The sequence below is a fragment of the Heterodontus francisci genome, chromosome 1 (assembly GCF_036365525.1).
Source record: "Heterodontus francisci isolate sHetFra1 chromosome 1, sHetFra1.hap1, whole genome shotgun sequence".
NCBI lineage: Eukaryota > Metazoa > Chordata > Chondrichthyes > Heterodontiformes > Heterodontidae > Heterodontus > Heterodontus francisci.
The window spans coordinates 11,506,032-11,525,041 of NC_090371.1; the positions used below are offsets into that span (position 1 = coordinate 11,506,032).

The following is a 19,010-nucleotide window of genomic DNA, read 5'->3' on the forward strand; positions in this document are numbered from 1 at the left end:
GGCATAGAATATAAGAGCAGGGAGGTTATGATGGAACTGTATAAAATGCTAGTTAGGCCACAACTGGAGTACTGTGTACAGTTCAGGGCACCACACTATAGGAAGGATATGATTGCACTGGAGAAAGTGCAGAGGAAATTCACCAGGATGTTGCCTGGACTGGAGCATTTCAGCTATGAAGAGAGACTGGATAGGCTAGGGTTGTTTTCCTTGGAGCAGAGAAGGCTGAGGGGGGCCTGATCGAGATATACAAAATTATGAGGGACATAGATAGGAAGAAACATTTTCCCTTAGCGGTGGGGTCAATAACCAGGAGGCATAGGTTTAAGGTAAGGGGCAGGAGGTTTAGAGGGGATTTGAGGAAAAATTTTTCACCCAGAGGGTGGTTGGAATCTGGAACACACTGCCTGAAGAGGCAGGAACCCTCACAACATTTAAGAAGTATTTAGATGAACACTTGAAACACCATAGCAAACAAGGCTACGGGCCAAGTGCTGGAAAATGGGATTAGAATAGATAGGTGCTTGACGGCCGGCACAGACATGATGGGCCGAAGGGCCTGTTTCTGTGCTATATAACTCTATGACTCTATGACAAGACAAGACTAGAATACTTGGTTTCAGTATTTACTATGAAAGAGGATGCTGACAAAATATAGGTAGAAGTCATAAAAACACTGCACTTACAGTCAAAAATGTACTCATACTTACAACCAAAAATACTCACAGAAACTCTCAACCCACACAAAAAGCCCCCACAGCTACTAACACACAAAAGTAAGAGAAGAACAGAGATTGATTTGCTTCAGTGAATATTTTATTAACCAAACACTCTCACTTACAGTTATACAGTGCGTAAATTCTGATAAGTCACTGATTTTCACATTGCACCGAAGTGTTTACATTGTGATAGGTGTGGTGTACTCCTTAGGCTGCCACTGTGTGGGATCTGCTTGCCCTCGGCCAATCTGCCCTTTACCTCGGGCTTACTGTCTGCTGATTGAGACCCCATGCCAGGATGTCCAAACACCACACCAATTCCAACATAAAAGCTGTTATAGAGGTAAGTGCGTGTTAGATACTGGCATTAGATGTGTTTGGAAATCATGGAAGACAATTACACTTGTTAATCTTTCAGACATTTTCATCATCAATATTCATTAACTATGTTAATCTGTATTCACTTTGATTTCACAATAAGTCATTTAGTGCTGCTGCATCATCTGCTGTTACTGAACCGTAAAACAAGGAGCTCACAAATCATCGATACCTTTATGGATTTACAAAGAATGATGCAATACCTTGGTTGAGGAGAATGTCTTCAGTTCCTCAACCTTCAGAACCCACTGCACCCAGTGCTGCTGCCCAATGCACTACCCTTGAAGCAGTGCAAGGATTCATAGGCTGATTAACAGTTTCACAGGGTGGCTTATTTGTTGTTTGTGTATCTTTGCACTCTTCACCTAGAGATCAGAGTGAAGTGGCAGAAGGATTCGCATGCTGATAGACTGTCTGACAGGCCGTAATATGAACTCTGCTTCCACAGCCTTAACCATCTTTATAACAGCCAAGAGGTTGGTTAGTCCTATCAGCGTGAGGCATTTATAGGTTCCAGGGGGAGGGATTATTGAGTGACATTAACATCAGTAGAGATACAGTCAGTACATCTCTTGTAATGGTTTGGAATAAAGAGAAATGTGACAAAATAGATACCTCTTCCAGTATTAGTGTGAGATGCGATGGACCTCAGTGTAAGCTTGATAGATTTTCAGATACTAAAGAAATTAAGGGATATGGGGATAGTGTAGGAAGGTGGAGTTGAGGTAGAAGATCAGCCATAATCTTGTTGAATGGCAGAGCAGGCATGAAGGGCCAAATTGCCTACTCCAGCTCCTATTTCTTATGTCCATATGAACTGCACTGGACCTCTCAGCATAAGGATGAGGTGCACTGGACCTCTCAGTGTCAGGGTGCGCTGCGACTGGCCTCCTGCTGTGCTGTAAAGCTCCGATAGTCTATCAGGTGCTGGTTGACAGAAATTGCAACTGGGCATTGCGATTGAGTTAACATATACAAGCAATGCTGACCTGAGCAAACTAGTAGCTTAGAAGGTGCTGTCTGCCAGTCATTCACTGTAGAATAAGAAACAATGAAAGGATATCAGTGTTACTAAACATTCTACTTGACTGTCTGCTTTTCCCCTCCACCTGTCTCTTCTCCCTTCTGTCCTGAAGCTGACAATTCATGTGGAGCTATAGTTCTGCACCCCTCTCTGCCTCAGTGTCTGTTCTTTGCGGCTAAATGGGGGAAGTGAGTGCCAGGCTCTAATCAGACACGCACGCACATTCCAGTTGGGAGATCCCACGCTGCTGGTATTGAGGGCTGCGGCTGTTTTCTGGGTTTGCATGTATGACACATGGCTGATGTGCAAAGTGAGGACAAGGAAGTCCACTTGACACTTCCTGCCTTCTTCATAGCTTCACCATTACAGGAACCAACTGCTGGTGAACATCAAACTTGATGAACCAATCAGGCGATTCAAGATCAAGATTCAAAACGTGATCTTTTTTTGAAGAAGCAAGGTGATGTCTAGGTATTAGAATCGACAAGATCTTCTTAACTCCACAGACTTCTCTAGAATGGCCGAGGCTGAGAAGGGCACGTTTGTTCTCTATTCTCCGTAAAGAAGATTAAGGGGAGATTTACCAAATGTTACCAGGGGTGTGGGACATCAGTTCCATGGAGAGATTAGAGAAACTGGGATAGTTCTCCTAAAAGCAGAGAAGATTAAGGGGAGATTTGACAGAAGTGTTCAAACTTAGATAGAATGAATAGGGGAAATTGTTTCCACTGGCAGGAGGTTCAGTAGCCAAAGGACACAGACTTAGTATAAACACAACACCATCCAGGACAAAGCAGCCTGCTTGATTGGCACCCCTTCCACCACCTTAAAAATTTACTCCCTCTACCACCTGTGCACTATGGCAGCTGTGTGTACCATCTACAAGATGCTCTGCAGGTACTCATCAAGGCTTCTTCGACAGAAACACCATCATCTGCAAGTTGCCCTCCAAGTCACACATCATGCTAATTCGGAAATATATCACTGCTCCTTCACTGTCATAGGGTCAAAATTCTGGAACTACCTTCCTAACAGCACTATGGGTATACCTAAGCCGCATGGACTGGAAGGTTCAAGGCGGCTCACCACCACATTCTCAACGGTCATTAGAGATGGGCAATAAATGCTGGCCTTGCCAGAAATGCCCACATCCCAAGAACAAATAAAGAACAAAGAAGAACAAAGAACAGTACAGCACAGGAACAGGCCATTCGGCCCTCCAAGCCTGCGCCGATCTTGATGCCTGCCTAAACTAAAACCTTCTGCACTTCCGGGGACTGTATCCCTCTATTCCCATCCTATTCATGTACTTGTCAAGATGCCTCTTAAATGTCGCTATCATATCTGCTTCCACCACCTCACCCGGCAGCAAGTTCCAGGCACTCACCACCCTCTGTGTAAAGAACTTGTCTCGCACATCCCCTCTAAACTTTGCCCCTCGCACCTTAAACCTATGTCCCCTAGTAACTGACTCTTCCACCCTGGGAAAAAGCCTCTTATAAAATAAAGTTAACTGGGAAGCCTTACGGTAGATGAGGAAAAATAGTTTATGCAGCATTTTGTTGTGATCTGGAACTCACTGCCTGAAAGGGTGGTGGAAGCAGATTCAGTAGTAACTTTTAGAAGGGATAAATACTTGAAAAGACAAAGTTGCAGGGCTATGGGAAGAGCAAGTGGAGTGGATAGCTCTTTTGAAGAGCCAGAGCAGGCACAATGGGCCAAGTAACCTCCTTCTTTGCTGTACGATTCTATGATTGGTTGACCTTCCTGAGTTGCTCTAAGAAGGCTGGCTATATCAGTTGGCCAGTTGCTCTCTCAGATGAGTCAGCAATTCAACCTGGAACCTCCTTGGTATGCACGCTCAGTACCACACTGGGTGGCACATTCACACCCTGGTCAACAGAGGTATTACTTCATTTCTAAATTGGATGCTGGTGTGAGATTCCGTCAGTAACTTGCTGGCAATGCAGTTTATACATGATTTTCAGACATCATTAATTTAGTTAAATAGGCAAGGAAACATCTCTTTCCATAAAAATTGCCTGATTGTCGCCAATCATGGATCATGATTAACAGATTTTCTTTTCACTTAGTGAGCAGCTCTTGCTGCCTCAAATATCACAAATCCTCACAGCCCCTTATTATAAAAGACACTCTTCTCGAATGTCGCTGTCTTGATCTCCGGCTCCAGTTTCGAAGTTTCAATCTACAAAATAAAAATGAAAGGGATCAAAAACAACAACTTGCACTTCTATAGCTTTAATGTAATAAAATGTCTCAAGGTGCTGCACAGGGGCATTATAAAAGAAAAAAATGTGACGCCCAGTCACATAAGGAGATATCAGCGCAGGTGACCAAAAGCTTGTTCAAAGAAGTAGGTTTTAAGGATCATTTTTAAAGGAACAGAGAGATGCTGAAATGTGGAGAAAAGGAATAGAAGGATATGTTGATGGGGTTAGATGAAGAGGGGTGGAAGGAGGCTCATGTGAATTATAAACACCAACTTAGATCCGAATGGCCTGTTTCTGAGCTGTAAATACAGTCATTACAATTTGGTTGCCCTCAGAAGATTGTCATCATCCTCTATCTACTCCACGATGACATACAAGCCATGATCCTCACCAACGGAACCACCAAAGATGCCATCTAAGTCAAGACCGGGGTCAAGCAAAGCTGTGTTATCGCACCAACCCTCTTCTCCACTTTCCTCCCTGCAATCCTACACCTCACCTCCATCAAACTAGCCACAGGCTTGGAGGTAATCTACAGAACAGACAGGAAACTGTTCAAACTATGCTGCCTTCAATCCAAAACCAAAATCACTCCAACCTCATTGGGTGAGCTTCAGTATGCAAATGACGCTTGCAAGTGCGAACAGATCTAGCCACTCAAAAATGGGCATCCATGAAGCACTGTGGCAAATCAGCAGCAGCAGAATTGTATTCAACCACAATCTGTAACCTCATGGCCCAGCATATCCCCCACTCTAACCCTGGTTCAATGAAGAGTTTTTTTTTTATTGATTCATTCATGGGATGTGGGATGTCACTGGCTAGGCCAGCATTTATTGCCTATCCCAAACTGCCCTTAACTGAGTGGCATGCTCAGCTATTGCAGAGGGCATTTAAGAATCAACCACATTGCTACAGGTCAGGAGTCACATGTAGGCCAGACCAGGTAAGGACAGCAGATTTCCTTCTCTAAAGAACATTAGTGAACCAGATGGGTTTTTCCAACAATTGACAATGGTTTCACAATCACCATTAGACTAGCTTTTGTTTTTTAACTGCAAATTTTTATTAATTGGATTCAAATGTCACCACCTGCCGTGGTGGGATTTGAGCCTTTGTCCCCAGAGCATCAGCCTAGGCACTAGTTCACTGACAATACCACTATGCCACCACATCCCCTAAAGTGCAGGAGGGCATGCCAAGAGCAGCACCAGGCATACCTAAAAATGAGGTGTTATCCTGGTGAAGCTACAACACAGCTACTTGCATGCCAAATAGCGGAAGCAGCATGCGATAGGGCTAAATGATCCCACAACCAACGGATCAGTTCCAAGCTGTTCAGTCCTGCCACATCCAGTCATCAATGGTGGAGGTCAATTAAACAACTGACTGGAGGAGGAGGCTCCACAAATATCCCCAGCCTCAACGTCAGGGAGTCTAGCGCACCAGAGCAAAAGGTAAGCCTGAAGCATTTGCATCCATCTTCAGCCAGAAGTGCCGAGTGAATGATTCATCTCAGCCTCCTCCTGAGGTCCCCAGCATCACAGATGCCAATCTTCAGCCAATCCAATTCACTCCACGTGATATCAAGAAACGGCTGAATACTGCAAAGGCTATAGGCCTAGCAATAGTACTGAAGACTTGTGCTCCAGAACTAGCTGTGCCCCCTAGCCAAGCTGTTCCAATACAGCTACACACTGGCATCAACCCGGCAATGTGGAAAATTGCCCAGGTATGTCCTGTGCACCAAAAACAGGTCAAATCCAATCCGGCCAACTACCGCACAATCAGTCTACACTCGGCAAAGTGGGAGCGGGTCATCTAAACAGTGCTATCAGGTGGCACCTGCTCAGCAATAACCTGGTCACTGACGCTCAGTTTGGGTTCTGCCAGGGCCACAAATCCTGAACTCATTACAGCCTTGGCCCAAGAGCTGAGCTCCAGACGTGAGGTGAGAGTGACTGGTCTTGACATCAAGGCAGCATTTGACCAAGTATGGCATCAAGGAGCCCTAGCAAAACTGAAGTCAATGGGAATCAGGGGGAAAAACTCTCTGTTGGTTTGTGTCATACCTAGCACAAAGGAAGATGGGTGTGGTTGTTGGAGGTCAATCATCTCAGTACCAGGACATCACTGCAGGAGTTTCTCAGGGTAGTGTCCGAGGCACAACCACCTTCAGCTGCTTCATCAATGACCTTCTGTCCATCATAAGATCAGAAGTGGGGATGTTTGCTGATGATTGCATAATGTTCAGCACCATTCATGACTCCTCAGATACTGAAGCAACCCATGTCCATATGCAGCAAGACCTGGACAACATCCAGGCTTTAACTGATAAGTGGCAAGTAACATTCACACCACACAAGTGCCAGACAATAACCATCTCAAACAAGAGAGGATTTAACCATCTCCCCTTGATGTTCAATGGCATTAGCATCGCTGAATCCCCCACTATCAACAACCTGGGGCTTACCATTGAACAGAAACTGAACTGGACCAGCCACATAAATGCTGTGGATACAAGAGTAGGTTAGAGGCTGGGAATTCTGCAGCAAATGACTCACCTCCTGTCTCCCCAATGCCCACCCACCATCTACAAGGCACAAGTCAGGAGTGTGATGGAATACTCTCCACTTGCCTGGATGGGTACAGCTCCAACAACACTCAGGAAGCTTGACATCATCCGGGACAAAGCAGTCCACTTGACTGGCATCCCATCCACCACGCTCAACATTCACTCCTTCCACCATCAATGCACAGTGGCAGCAGTGTGTACCATCTACAAGATGCACTGCAGCAACTCACCAAGGCTCCTTCGACAGCACCTTCCAGGTCCGTGACCTAGAAGGACAAGGGTAGCAGATGCATGGGAACACCATCACCTGCAAGTTCCCCTCCAAGCCACACACCATCCTGACTTGAACTATATCGCCGTTCCTTCCCTGTCGCTGGGTCAAAATCCTGGAACTCCCTTCTTAGCAGCACTGTGGTCTACCTACACCATATGGACTGCAGTGGTTCAAGAAGCCCTCATGAGGCAGAATTTGCAGATCATGAATTGGACTTATCAGCCATCTCAGAACCCATCGAACCAGAGTGGAAGCAAGTCATCCTTGATCCTGAGGGACTGCCTAAGAAAAGGAGGGTTCCGTGCTAGGATTATTGCCTCCAGTTCCCCTTTTATTTTGGATTCTGTGTACATTGCTGTACAGGCAGTTTAATTTACTTTTATTAGTTGTTCCTTTTATTTTTTTTTAATAGTCCATTTATACTTCTGTTTTATAACTATATTTGTTCCCTGATCTTTGATGTTATCCTTGTTCCTTAACTTAGTCTGACCTTTACTCTTATCTCCTAATTCGCTTGTCTTCAGACTTATGCTGTTATCAGATTCCTTTCACTCATCTTCTGAGTTTAAAGTCCTCTTTATCTGGCCTTGCTGTTTCTGCTCTCTTCCTTTGCCATCTGCTTCTCTCTTTCATGCATTTCCTGCTGATTTTCCTTTGATTTTCCTTTCTGTGTATTTTGCTTCCTCATTTCCAACCATTCAGACTAGAAATGAATGTGATGATATTAGTGAGCAAACACTTAGTGCACTCCTGATATTCCTGTGTCTGCTACTGTAATGCTGGCCTTAACTTGAATTTTAAGCAGGATACTTCTCCACTAAATCACTGGTGAAAGGGATTTCATACTATTGTGTTAAGCATTTGTCTACTATTATTCGCAGCAGTAATTTGTAAACTTTTATTAATATTTCTCTAATTTACAATTTGAAAATCTAAGATCATTTACCAGGTCAGACCTGCAAGAAAAATGCTTCATTAGCACCAAAAACATTCATTTGTATAGCACCTTTAATGAGCTACATGAAAAAATATAGAGACAGGTGACCAAAAGCTTGGCTAAAAAAGTAGGTTTTAAGGAGTGTCTCAATGGTGGTAAGGTACAAAGAGAGGGAGAGGTTTCTGGAGGGAATTCCAGGCTCAGTGCCTTGGCAGCTGAAGCTACCATAGGCTCAGCTGCCAATGTAGGACAATTAAAATCAGGCTGCACAAGAGGACAGAATTGGAGGAGTGCAGATATCTCAGAGGGTTGTTGGGCTGAAGGAGATTACTAAGATAGAGAATGGTGAGGCCATGGAGAGATCTGAACACAAGGATGAGAATTGGTATTGGCGGACCAGGTACCAATGTATGTTCAGCAAACACAGGAATGAAGGATGAGCTAGAGTAATATACTGAATTTAAAAGGAGAGTAGATCTGATGAGATAAAATTTGCAAGGTGACAGGGAAAAGGCACAGAGTGGGAATAGGTGAGTTGCTCTTGCAGAGAGCTGGCACAGACAGACACAACGGGCCGAATGGCCTCATTCTAACCTGTAGATATCCTATGACTGGTCCTAACACACTTGACTTTGCTATTACTGTGTTATCTGGTTGGGGTCCATCTGTTTTACTGCTGTTTCTTCACTGAAAAGAAATTGCTGCTACTTTCCTTTCTGGCTGAGGATGTAATGGTTCTGGTATGACAATTCCCCCGCTGAGCGCTCACAGTGAGGTGTGAGTCGCTGCTGTTTCAGCTTTTGTCTTCTCTCTCTCTCTCTCTCTCACTGTCATACACACACACTCATTGTCACGTGGGGTGTTTTAGTCACCGTGTTTTAACAGATTAGCATCGAGAACCTACAGAACATATCCTAAACCACCTCCGTTAACATTGCATCATTTTAAACCTGTCACACTTCCTCTTGGCAACTGTGCCAAAAATATTTACGAACTTGCTCGATAATCTGAGTGAGGCACAGGGTGGGACAAAGTTGCCCTTCCCCCTCCCATCTGAAACTGAACAAAGAAATTTCAAACAATACCAATTACCAACGCACACCACATACAACTGATGGAAAAGAGCCAAACTTGAGTTTGATAGCTATGGCTCAGTGGATAACACTTTCATCTGAAAACATTGGGTTCAAGTCCTGCTCCAGAGATTTGAGCTCATTATCCAAGCTGAACTCCCAGAACAGGACTGAGGGAGTGCTGCACTGTCAGAGGTGCTGTTTTTCAGATAAGATGTTAAACTGAGGCCCTGTCTGATCTCTCAGGTGGATGTGAAAGATCCCATGGCACTATTTCAAAGAACAACACTGGAGCTCTACTTGATGTTTTGGTCAACATTTATCCCTCAACTAACATCGCTAAAACAGATCATCTGGTCAGTATCTCATTTCTATTTATGGGACCTTACCATGGCAAATTTCATGACTTCAGGGCATCCCAAAGCATTTACAGCCAAAAAGCTACTTTTGAAGTGTTGTCACTGTTGTAATGTAGGGCAATGTGGCAGCATATTTGCACACCGCAAGGTCCTCCAAACAGTAGTGAGATAAATGACCAGGCAATCTGCTTTAGTGATGTAAATATTGGCCAGGCCACTGGGGAGAACGTCACTGCTCTTCTTTAAATAGTAACAGGGGATCTTTTATGTCCACCTGAGAGGACAGACAGAGCCTCAGTTTAGCATCTCATCCAAAAGACACCATTTCCGACAGCACAGCACTCAGTACCACATTAGGAGCTTTGGCTTGGATTTTGTGCTTGTCTCTGCAGCAGGACTCAAACCCACAACCTTTTGACTCAGAGGCGAGAGTACAACCCACTGAGCTCAGGCTGACACTTCTAAGACAAAAGCTGTTGGATTGTTATAAAAACCCAACTGGTTCATTAAAATTGTTCAATGAAGGGAACGTGCTGCCCTTACCCCATCCGGCTTACCCGTTACTTCAGTCCCAACTATGTAATTAACTCTTATTGTCCTCTGAAATCACAGTTGTCAGAATTTGGCCCAAAAATATCCTTGCTGGGCAACAAATGCAACCCTTGCCTGCATCAGCCATATCCTCAGAATAATTAAACATACACACGCATTTGCAAAGATTGTTAATCAGCCTCAGCTGGGGCAGGGCGACTGTACAAATGACTGAGCTTCCTTTCAATCTTGGTAAATCGTGGCATTTTCAAGATGAAAGTCTGTCAGATGCTGTACCTAATACGTTGTTTATATTTGTATTGTGAATCACATCTTATCATCAGGCACTCAGTCAAATGGAAACTAGCTCTGGGTTAATTTGGGTTGATACCAGAATTGAGAGGTTATAACTATCAGGGAAGATTGAACAGGTTGGAGCTTTCTCTCTGGAAAAGCAAATGCTGAGGGATGACCTGACTGAGGTCTTCACAATTATTAAGGGGCTTGATAGGGTAGGTGTAGAGAAGATATTTCCACTGGTGGAAAGACCAAAACTAGGGGCCCTAAGAATAAGATAGTCACTAATAAATCTAGTAGGGAATTTAGGAGAAATTGTTACCCAAAGAGTGGTTAGAATGTGTAACTCGCGAACATAATGAGATGAATAACACATATGCATCTAAAGAGAATCTATATAAGTACATGACAGATAAAGGACTGGAAGGATATGCTGATAGGGTTAGGTGAAGCGGGGTGGGAGAGGGCTTATGTGGAACATAAACACCAGCATAGAGCAGTTGAGCCAAATGGCTAGTTTCTGTGCTGTAAATTCTATGTAACGAGATCACGATGTCTCCAAGCTCTTTACATTCTGGGATGGGATGTACTCCTGTAGAAATGTAGGGAATGCAGCAGCCAATTTGTGCACTGCAAGATCCCATGAACAGCAAATAATAAAGGCCAGTTAATCTGTTTCAAGTGATGTTAGTTGAGGAACAAATGTTGATGCCACGGGATCTTTTGCATCCACCTGAGAGGGCTGATGGGGCCTCACCTTCAAGTCTCATCTGAATGGTGGATGAAATACTCTCCCTGTCTAACCCATTGTCCGAGAGGGTGAAAAGTGAAAGGACAGTGTCTGACCCACAGTCCCAGAGTATGAAAGGACTGTCCCACAGTGTGAAAAGTGAAAGGACAGTATCTGACCCACGGTCCCAGAGTGTGAAAGGACTGTCCTACAGTGTGAAAAGTGAAAGGACAGTGTCTGACCCACGGTCCCAGAGTGTGAAAGGACAGTGTCTGACCCACTGTCCCAGAGTGCAAATGGACAGTGTCTGACCCACTGTCCCAGAGTGTGAAAGGACAGTGTGTGACCCACTGTCCCAGAGTGTGAAAGGACAGTGTCTAACCCACAGTCCCAGAGTGCAAATGGACAGTGTCTGACCCACTGTCCCAGAGTGTGAAAGGACAGTGTCTGACCCACTGTCCCAGAGTGTGAAAGGACAGTGTCTGATCCACCTTCCCAGAGTGTGAAAGGACAGTGTCTGACCTACTGTCTCAGAGTGTGAAAGGACAGTGTCTGACCCACTGTCCCAGAGTAGGAATGGACAGTGTGTGACCCACTGTCCCAGAGTGTGAAAGGACAGTGTCTGATACACAGTCCCAGAGTGTGAAAGGACAGTGTCTGATCCACAGTCCCAGAGTGTGAAAGGACAGTGTCTGACCTACTGTCCCAGAGTGTGAAAGGACAGTGTCTGACCCACTGCCCCAGAGTGTGAAAGGACAGTGTCTGATCCACTGTCCCAGAGTGTGAAAGGACAGTGTCTGACCTACTGTCCCAGAGTGTGAAAGGACAGTGTCTGATCTACTGTCCCAGAGTGTGAAAGGACAGTGTCTGACCCACTGTCCCAGAGTGTGAAAGGACAGTGTCTGACCTACGGTCCCAGAGTGTGAATGGACAGTGTGTGACCCACAGTCCCAAAGTGTGAAAGGACAGTGTCTGACCTACTGTCCCAGAGTGTGAATGGACAGTGTGACCCACTGTCCCAGAGTGTGAAAGGACAGTGTCTGACCCACAGTCCCAGAGTGTGAAAGGACAGTGTCTGACCCACTGTCCCAGAGTGTGAAAGGACAGTGTCTGATCCACAGTCCCAGAGTGTGAAAGGACAGTGTCTGACCTACGGTCCCAGAGTGTGAATGGACAGTGTGTGACCCACTGTCCCAGAGTGTGAAAGGACAGTGTCTGACCCACAGTCCCAGAGTGTGAAAGGACAGTGTCTGACCTACGGTCCCAGAGTGTGAAAGGACAGTGTCTGACCCACTGTCCCAGAGTGTGAAAGGACAGTGTCTGATCCACAGTCCCAGAGTTTGAAAGGACAGTGTCTGACCTACGGTCCCAGAGTGTGAATGGACAGTGTCTGATCCACAGACCCAGAGTGTGAAAGGACAGTGTCTGATCCACAGTCCCAGAGTGTGAAAGGACAGTGTCTGACCCACTGTCCCAGAGTGTGAAAGGACAGTGTCTGATCCACAGTCCCAGAGTGTGAAAGGACAGTGTCTGACCTACGGTCCCAGAGTGTGAATGGACAGTGTGTGACCCACAGTCCCAGAGTGTGAAAGGACAGTGTCTGACCTACGGTCCCAGAGTGTGAAAGGACAGTTTCTGACCCACTGTCCCAGAGTGTGAAAGGACAGTGTCTGATCCACAGTCCCAGAGTGTGAAAGGACAGTGTCTGACCTACGGTCCCAGATTGTGAATGGACAGTGTGTGACCCACTGTCCCAGAGTGTGAAAGGACAGTGTCTGACCCACAGTCCCAGAGTGTGAAAGGACAGTGTCTGACCTACGGTCCCAGAGTGTGAATGGACAGTGTCTGACCCACTGTCCCAGAGTGTGAAAGGACAGTGTGTGACCCACTGTCCCAGAGTGTGAAAGGACAGTGTCTGATCCACAGTCCCAGAGTGTGAAAGGACACTGTCTGATCCACAGTCCCAGAGTGTGAAAGGACACTGTCTGACCTACTGTCCCAGAGTGTGAAAGGACAGTGTCTGATCCACAGTCCCAGAGTGTGAAAGGACACTGTCTGACCTACTGTCCCAGAGTGTGAAAGGACAGTGTGTGACCCATTGTCCCAGACTGTGAATGGACAGTGTCTGACCCACAGTCCCAGAGTGTGAAAGGACAGTGTCTGACCCACTGTCCCAGAGTGTGAAAGGACAGTGTCTGATCCACAGTCCCAAAGTGTGAAAGGACAGTGTCTGACCTACTGTCCCAGAGTGTGAATGGACAGTGTGACCCACTGTCCCAGAGTGTGAAAGGACAGTGTCTGACCCACAGTCCCAGAGTGTGAAAGGACAGTGTTTGACCCACTGTCCCAGAGTGTGAAAGGACAGTGTCTGATCCACAGACCCAGAGTGTGAAAGGACAATGTGTGACCCACTGTCCCAGAGTGTTGGAGGACAGTGTCTGACCCACATTTCAAAACTACCTTATTGACTGCAAAGCACTTTGGGAGGCCCTGAGGTCATGAACAATGTCATAAAAATGCAAGTCTTGTATTTTTACTGCAGAACACAGTGCTCCCAAATTAGAGTACTTAATAAAATATCAGCTGTTAGTTACCCTGAGAGGCAGTTCAAGCAATGGGATACAATTATTTCTTCCAATTGATGCAATGTTTATTTGCCTCCAGCATGCCACATTGTCCCCTCTCCATTTATTTTTAGTCCGGGGTGGCAAGCGACACACAAAAAACCCATGACACTCACACCTTTGCTTACTTTCACCTTGTGTAAAGGAAAGTCTTAAATTGAAGTGCAACAACAAGAAGCTGATCTCGTACTGAGGCATGGCCCTATTGCATTATGGGAAGCAACACCTCATTTGTTCAAACTGCACATATGTCTCATTCCTGCACCATATGGCACTCTAAGCTATTTACAGTAATAATTAATTCTTAATCAGCATTTAACCTCTGTAAAATGTTTTAGAGATCTAATCACCTTCTAGATAGCACTAATGACAGAAAAAAGTATAAACACAGTCAGAGAGGAAATATACAAAGAGATTATGCGGGATATTGGAGGTTCATTAAATTCTAATCTTTAATGACAATTTTGTGAATTTTATTTGCCTCAAGGATGAGGGGCATTATTGCTGGGAAATGGAAAACAATTCACTTTGGGCAGCCAATGTGTTATGTACTGGTCAATCTGAATCACTGCTCCCATTTTAGTTGGAACATCAGGTGTTGGTTATGGAGGATGCTGCACGAGAGCTCCTGGGAGTGGGGAAAGTATGGGCTGGTGTTTGGGGTAGAGGGGCAGTGGTCTGCATGCCTGAGGTCTCCTCAGTTTTCTCCAAGCCACACACCATCCTGACTTGGAACTATATCGCCGTTCCTTCACTGTCACTGAGTCAAAATCCTGGAACTCCCTTCCTAACAGCACTGTGGGTGTACCTACCCCACAAGGACTGCAGCGGTTCAAGAAGGCAGCTCACCACGACCTTCTCAAGGGCAATTAGGGATGGGCAATAAATGCTGGCATAGCCAGGGATGCCCACATCCCAGGAACGAATAAAAAAAAGTCAACTGCATTGGTGTAGTTACATGTAGGTCAGAGTGGGTAACGAGGATAGATTTCCTTTCCAAATGGATATCAACGGTCCAGTTGGGTTTTTATGACAATCCAGTGGTTACGTGGTCACCACTACTGATAGTAGCTTTTTATCCCACTTATATATTACCTGAATTTAAATTCCCCATCTGTGCAATGGGATTTGAACTCAAGTCTCCTTATAATTAGTCCAGGCCTCTGGATTACTATACCAGTAATATAATCACTATGCTACTGTTCCTGAAAGCTAATATATCCCGTGAGCTGTTACATCTCTGAAAAGGAATCAACGTGAAATGTTAACTCTGTTTCTCCCGCCACAGATGCTACTTGACCTGCTGAGTGTGTTAAGCATTTTGTTTTTATTTCAGATTTCCAGCATCCTGCATATTTTGCTTTTGTTACAGCGAAAGAGACAGGTGGTCAAATATTTAATCAGAAAGCTGGATTTTAACAATTTATATATATAGGGTCTTTAACGTAATAAAGCATTCCAAGTCACCTCACAGGAGAATTATAAAACAAAGTATAACACTGAGTCACATAAGGAGATTTTAGGTTGGATGACCAAAAGCTTGGTCAAAGAGGTAGGTTTTAAGGAACGTCTTATGGGAGGAAAGCGAGGTGGAGAGGCGTAGGGAAGGAATTCCAGAGCTCGGCGCCCAGGCAATTGAAGGTGAGGTGCAGCGCTTAAAATCAGGGATGCATAGGAATGGATAAATAGACTAAAAAGTATGGCGGTAAATGAACAGTGGGAAACCTTTAAAGAAACAATTCAAAATGTTCAACAAAAATACATTCCTTTGAAAAACAAAAACTCAGCCAGAAAGCCCTATCTGGCTCACCCAGGAAGATAAGGATAGTACTAGATTAAAAGAAAAGGCTTACAATGTTGCAAAAAAGAGTAGCATGTCTGAGGATTGGGAGTGTTTTAGAAATCAGTAAAAGGCCACCAAAAAGTTGATAAAAAAAGGAAAAAATAGAATGAGAGTAAACTAGCCAGTTATATAAAAACAGATTGTCAGAGCTTTTATAGGTATTTCAAAAGGAAGAGAGTAGTAAGTAAGCGTTGGTGCCTTGGAAGCAGAAACAGGAGAAATTATCATGGGGAATGAGATAATGGCAGAGGCAATGTCTGTCTTCACAGTAGAAGACATGTTTCATACCAGAAACATACAGTAACCTAGGGGCTAAAAAGAGTAAGGAAATTCATATCAGCAGAGAAAAAGTATTAGAGAAACTTAAGGGGCTAAAATCTGATAAATCTTCAGGACCTGATAGCCGATATCCAAGGGTTCTAAAAGAGATAGCTGCAGATATAGTGGATGCACCAGCTATGATTTTCCAAAATTCCTTCGATTTGGGAACAGTCCCATCAGATTGGAAGTTGGCAAATGTTACACCGCTTTTCAAGAAAGGAGGGAGAGAGAAAACAGGGAACTACAGGCCAGTTAGCCTAACATCAGTCGTTGGGAAATTGCTGGAATCTACTATTAAGGAAGTCATGGGCGGCACAGTGGTTAGCACTGCAGCCTCACAGCTCCAGCGACCTGCGTTCGGTTCTGGTTACTGCCTGTGCAGAGTTTGCAAGTTCTCCCTGTGACCGTGTGGGTTTCTGCCGGGTGCTCTGGTTTCCTCCCGCATCCAAAGACCTGCAGGTTGATAGGTAAATTGCCTCTCGTGTAGGTAGGTGAATGGTAGGGAATTTGGGATTAATATAGGATTAGTATAAATGGGTGGTTGTTGGTCAGCACAGACTCAGCGGGCCAAAGGACCCGTTTCAGTGCTGTATCTCTCTATGACTCTCTCATTGGCTACAGGTGAGGTCCCAGAGGACTGGAGAATAGCCAATGTTGTTCCTTTGTTTAAGAAGGGTGGTAAGGATAATCCAGGAAATTATAGGCCGGTGAGCCTTACGTCAGTGGTCGGGAAACTATTACAGATGACTCTTCGGGACAGGATTTACTCTCATTTGGAAACAAACGAACTTATTAGCGAGAGACAGCATGGTTTTGTGAAGGGGAGGTCGTGTCTTACTAATTTGATTGAGTTTTTTGAGGAAGTGACGAAGCTGATTGATGAGGGAAGGGCGGTGGATGTTGTCTATATGGACTTTAGTAAAGCCTTTGACAAGGTCCCGCATGGCAGACTGGTGCAAAAGGTGAAGTCACACGGGATCAGAGGTGAGCTGGCAAGATGGATACAGAACTGGTTCAGTCACAGAAGACAGAGGGTAACAGTGGATGGGTGTTTTTCTGAATGGAGGGATGTGACTAGTGGTGTTCCGCAGGGATCAGTGCTGGGACCTTTGCTGTTTGTAGTATATATAAATGATTTGGAGGAAAATGTAGCTGGTCTGATTAGTAAGTTTGCGGACGACACAAAGGTTGGTGGAGTTGTGGATAATGATGAGGATTGTCAGAGGATACAGCAGGATATAGATCGGTTGGAGACTTGGGCGGAGAAATGGCAGATGGAGTTTAATCCAGACAAATGTGAGGTAATGCATTTTGGAAGGTCTAATGCAGGTGGGAGGTATACAGTAAATGGCAGAACCCTTAGGAGTATTGACAGGCAGAGAGATCTGAGCGTACAGGTCCACAGGTCACTGAAAGTGGCAACGCAGGTGGATAAGGTAGTCAAGAAGGCATACGGCATACAAAGAACAAAGAACAAAGAAAATTACAGCACAGGAACAGGACCTTCGGCCCTCCAAGCCTGCGCCGATCCAGATCCTCTATCTAAACATGTCGCCTATTTTCTAAGGGTCTGTATCTCTTTTCTTCCTGCCCATTCATGTATCTGTCTAGATACATCTCAAAAGACGCTATCGTGCCCGCGTCTACCACCTCCACTGGCAACGCGTTCCAGGCACCCACCACCCTCTGCGGAAAGAACTTTCCACGCATATCCCCCCTAAACTTTTCTCCTCTCACTTTGAACTCGTGACCCCTAGTAATTGAATCCCCCACTCTGGGAAAAAGCTTCTTGCTATCCACCCTGTCTATACCTCTCATGATTTTGTATACCTCAATCAGGACCCCCCTCAACCTCCGTCTTTCTAATGAAAATAATCTTAATCTGCTCAACCTCTCTTCATAGCTAGTGCCCTCCATACCGGTAACATCCTGGTGAACCTCCTCTGCACCCTCTCCAAAGCATCTACATCCTTTTGGTAATGTGGCGACCAGAACTGCACGCAGTATTCCAAATGTGGCCGAACCAAAGTCTTATACAACTGTAACATGACCTGCCAACCCTTGTACTCAATACCCCGTCCGATGAAGGAAAGCATGCCGTATGCCTTCTTGACCACTCTATTGACCTGCGTTGCCACCTTCAGGGAACAATGGACCTGAACACCCAAGTCTCTCTGTACATCAATTTTCCCCAGGACTTTTCCATTTACTGTATAATTCACTCTTGAATTGGATCTTCCAAAATGCATCACCTCGCATTTGCCCTGATTGAACTCCATCTGCCATTTTTCTGCCCAACTCTCCAATCTATTTATATTCTGCTGTATTCTCTGACAGTCCCCTTCACTATCTGCTACTCCACCAATCCTAGTGTCGTCTGCAAACCTGCGAATCAGACCACCTATACTTTCCTCCAAATCATTTATGTATATCACAAACAACAGTGGTCCCAGCACGGATCCCTGTGGAACACCACTGGTCACACGTCTCCATTTTGAGAAACTCCCTTCCACTGCTACTCTCTGTCTCCTGTTGCCCAGTCAGTTCTTTATCCATCTAGCTAGTACACCCTGGACCCCATGTGACTTCACTTTCTCCATCAGCCTACCATGGGGAACCTTATCAAACGCCTTACTGAAGTCCATGTATATGACATCTACAGCCCTTCCCTCATCAATCACTACAGCCCTTCCCTCATCAATCATGCTTGCCTTCATCGGTCGGGGCATAGAGTATAAAAATTGGCAAGTCATGTTGCAGCTGTACAGAACCTTAGTTAGGCCACACTTAGAATATTGCTTGCAATTCTGGTCGCCACACTACCAGAAGGACGTGGAGGCTTTGGAGAGGGTACAGAGGAGGTTTACCAGGATGTTGCCTGGTCTGGAGGGCATTAGCTATGAGGAGAGGTTTGAAAAACTCAGATTGTTTTCACTGGAACGACGGAGGTGGAGGGGCGACATGATAGAGGTTTACAAAGTTATGAGCGGCATGGACAGAGTGGATAGTCAGAAGCTTTTTCCCAGGGTGGAAGAGTCAGTTACTAGGTGACATAGGTTTAAGGTGCGAGGGGCAAAGTTTAGAGGGGATGTGC

The 19,010-nt window shown here is 45.1% G+C and overlaps 1 protein-coding gene across 2 annotated transcripts in view; it reads right to left on the reverse strand.

The window, feature by feature from the left end:
* Nucleotides 1-798: 798 nt before the first annotated feature.
* Nucleotides 799-19,010, reverse strand: part of LOC137367738 (sideroflexin-5-like) — a 297,384-nt gene continuing 279,172 nt past the window's right edge. For both annotated transcript variants that reach the window (XM_068028670.1, XM_068028669.1), the window contains one exon: nt 799-4,327. In XM_068028670.1, coding sequence (XP_067884771.1) covers nt 4,240-4,327 — 88 coding nt within the window. In that variant the 3' untranslated portion in view covers nt 799-4,239. The remainder of the gene's footprint in view (nt 4,328-19,010) is intronic.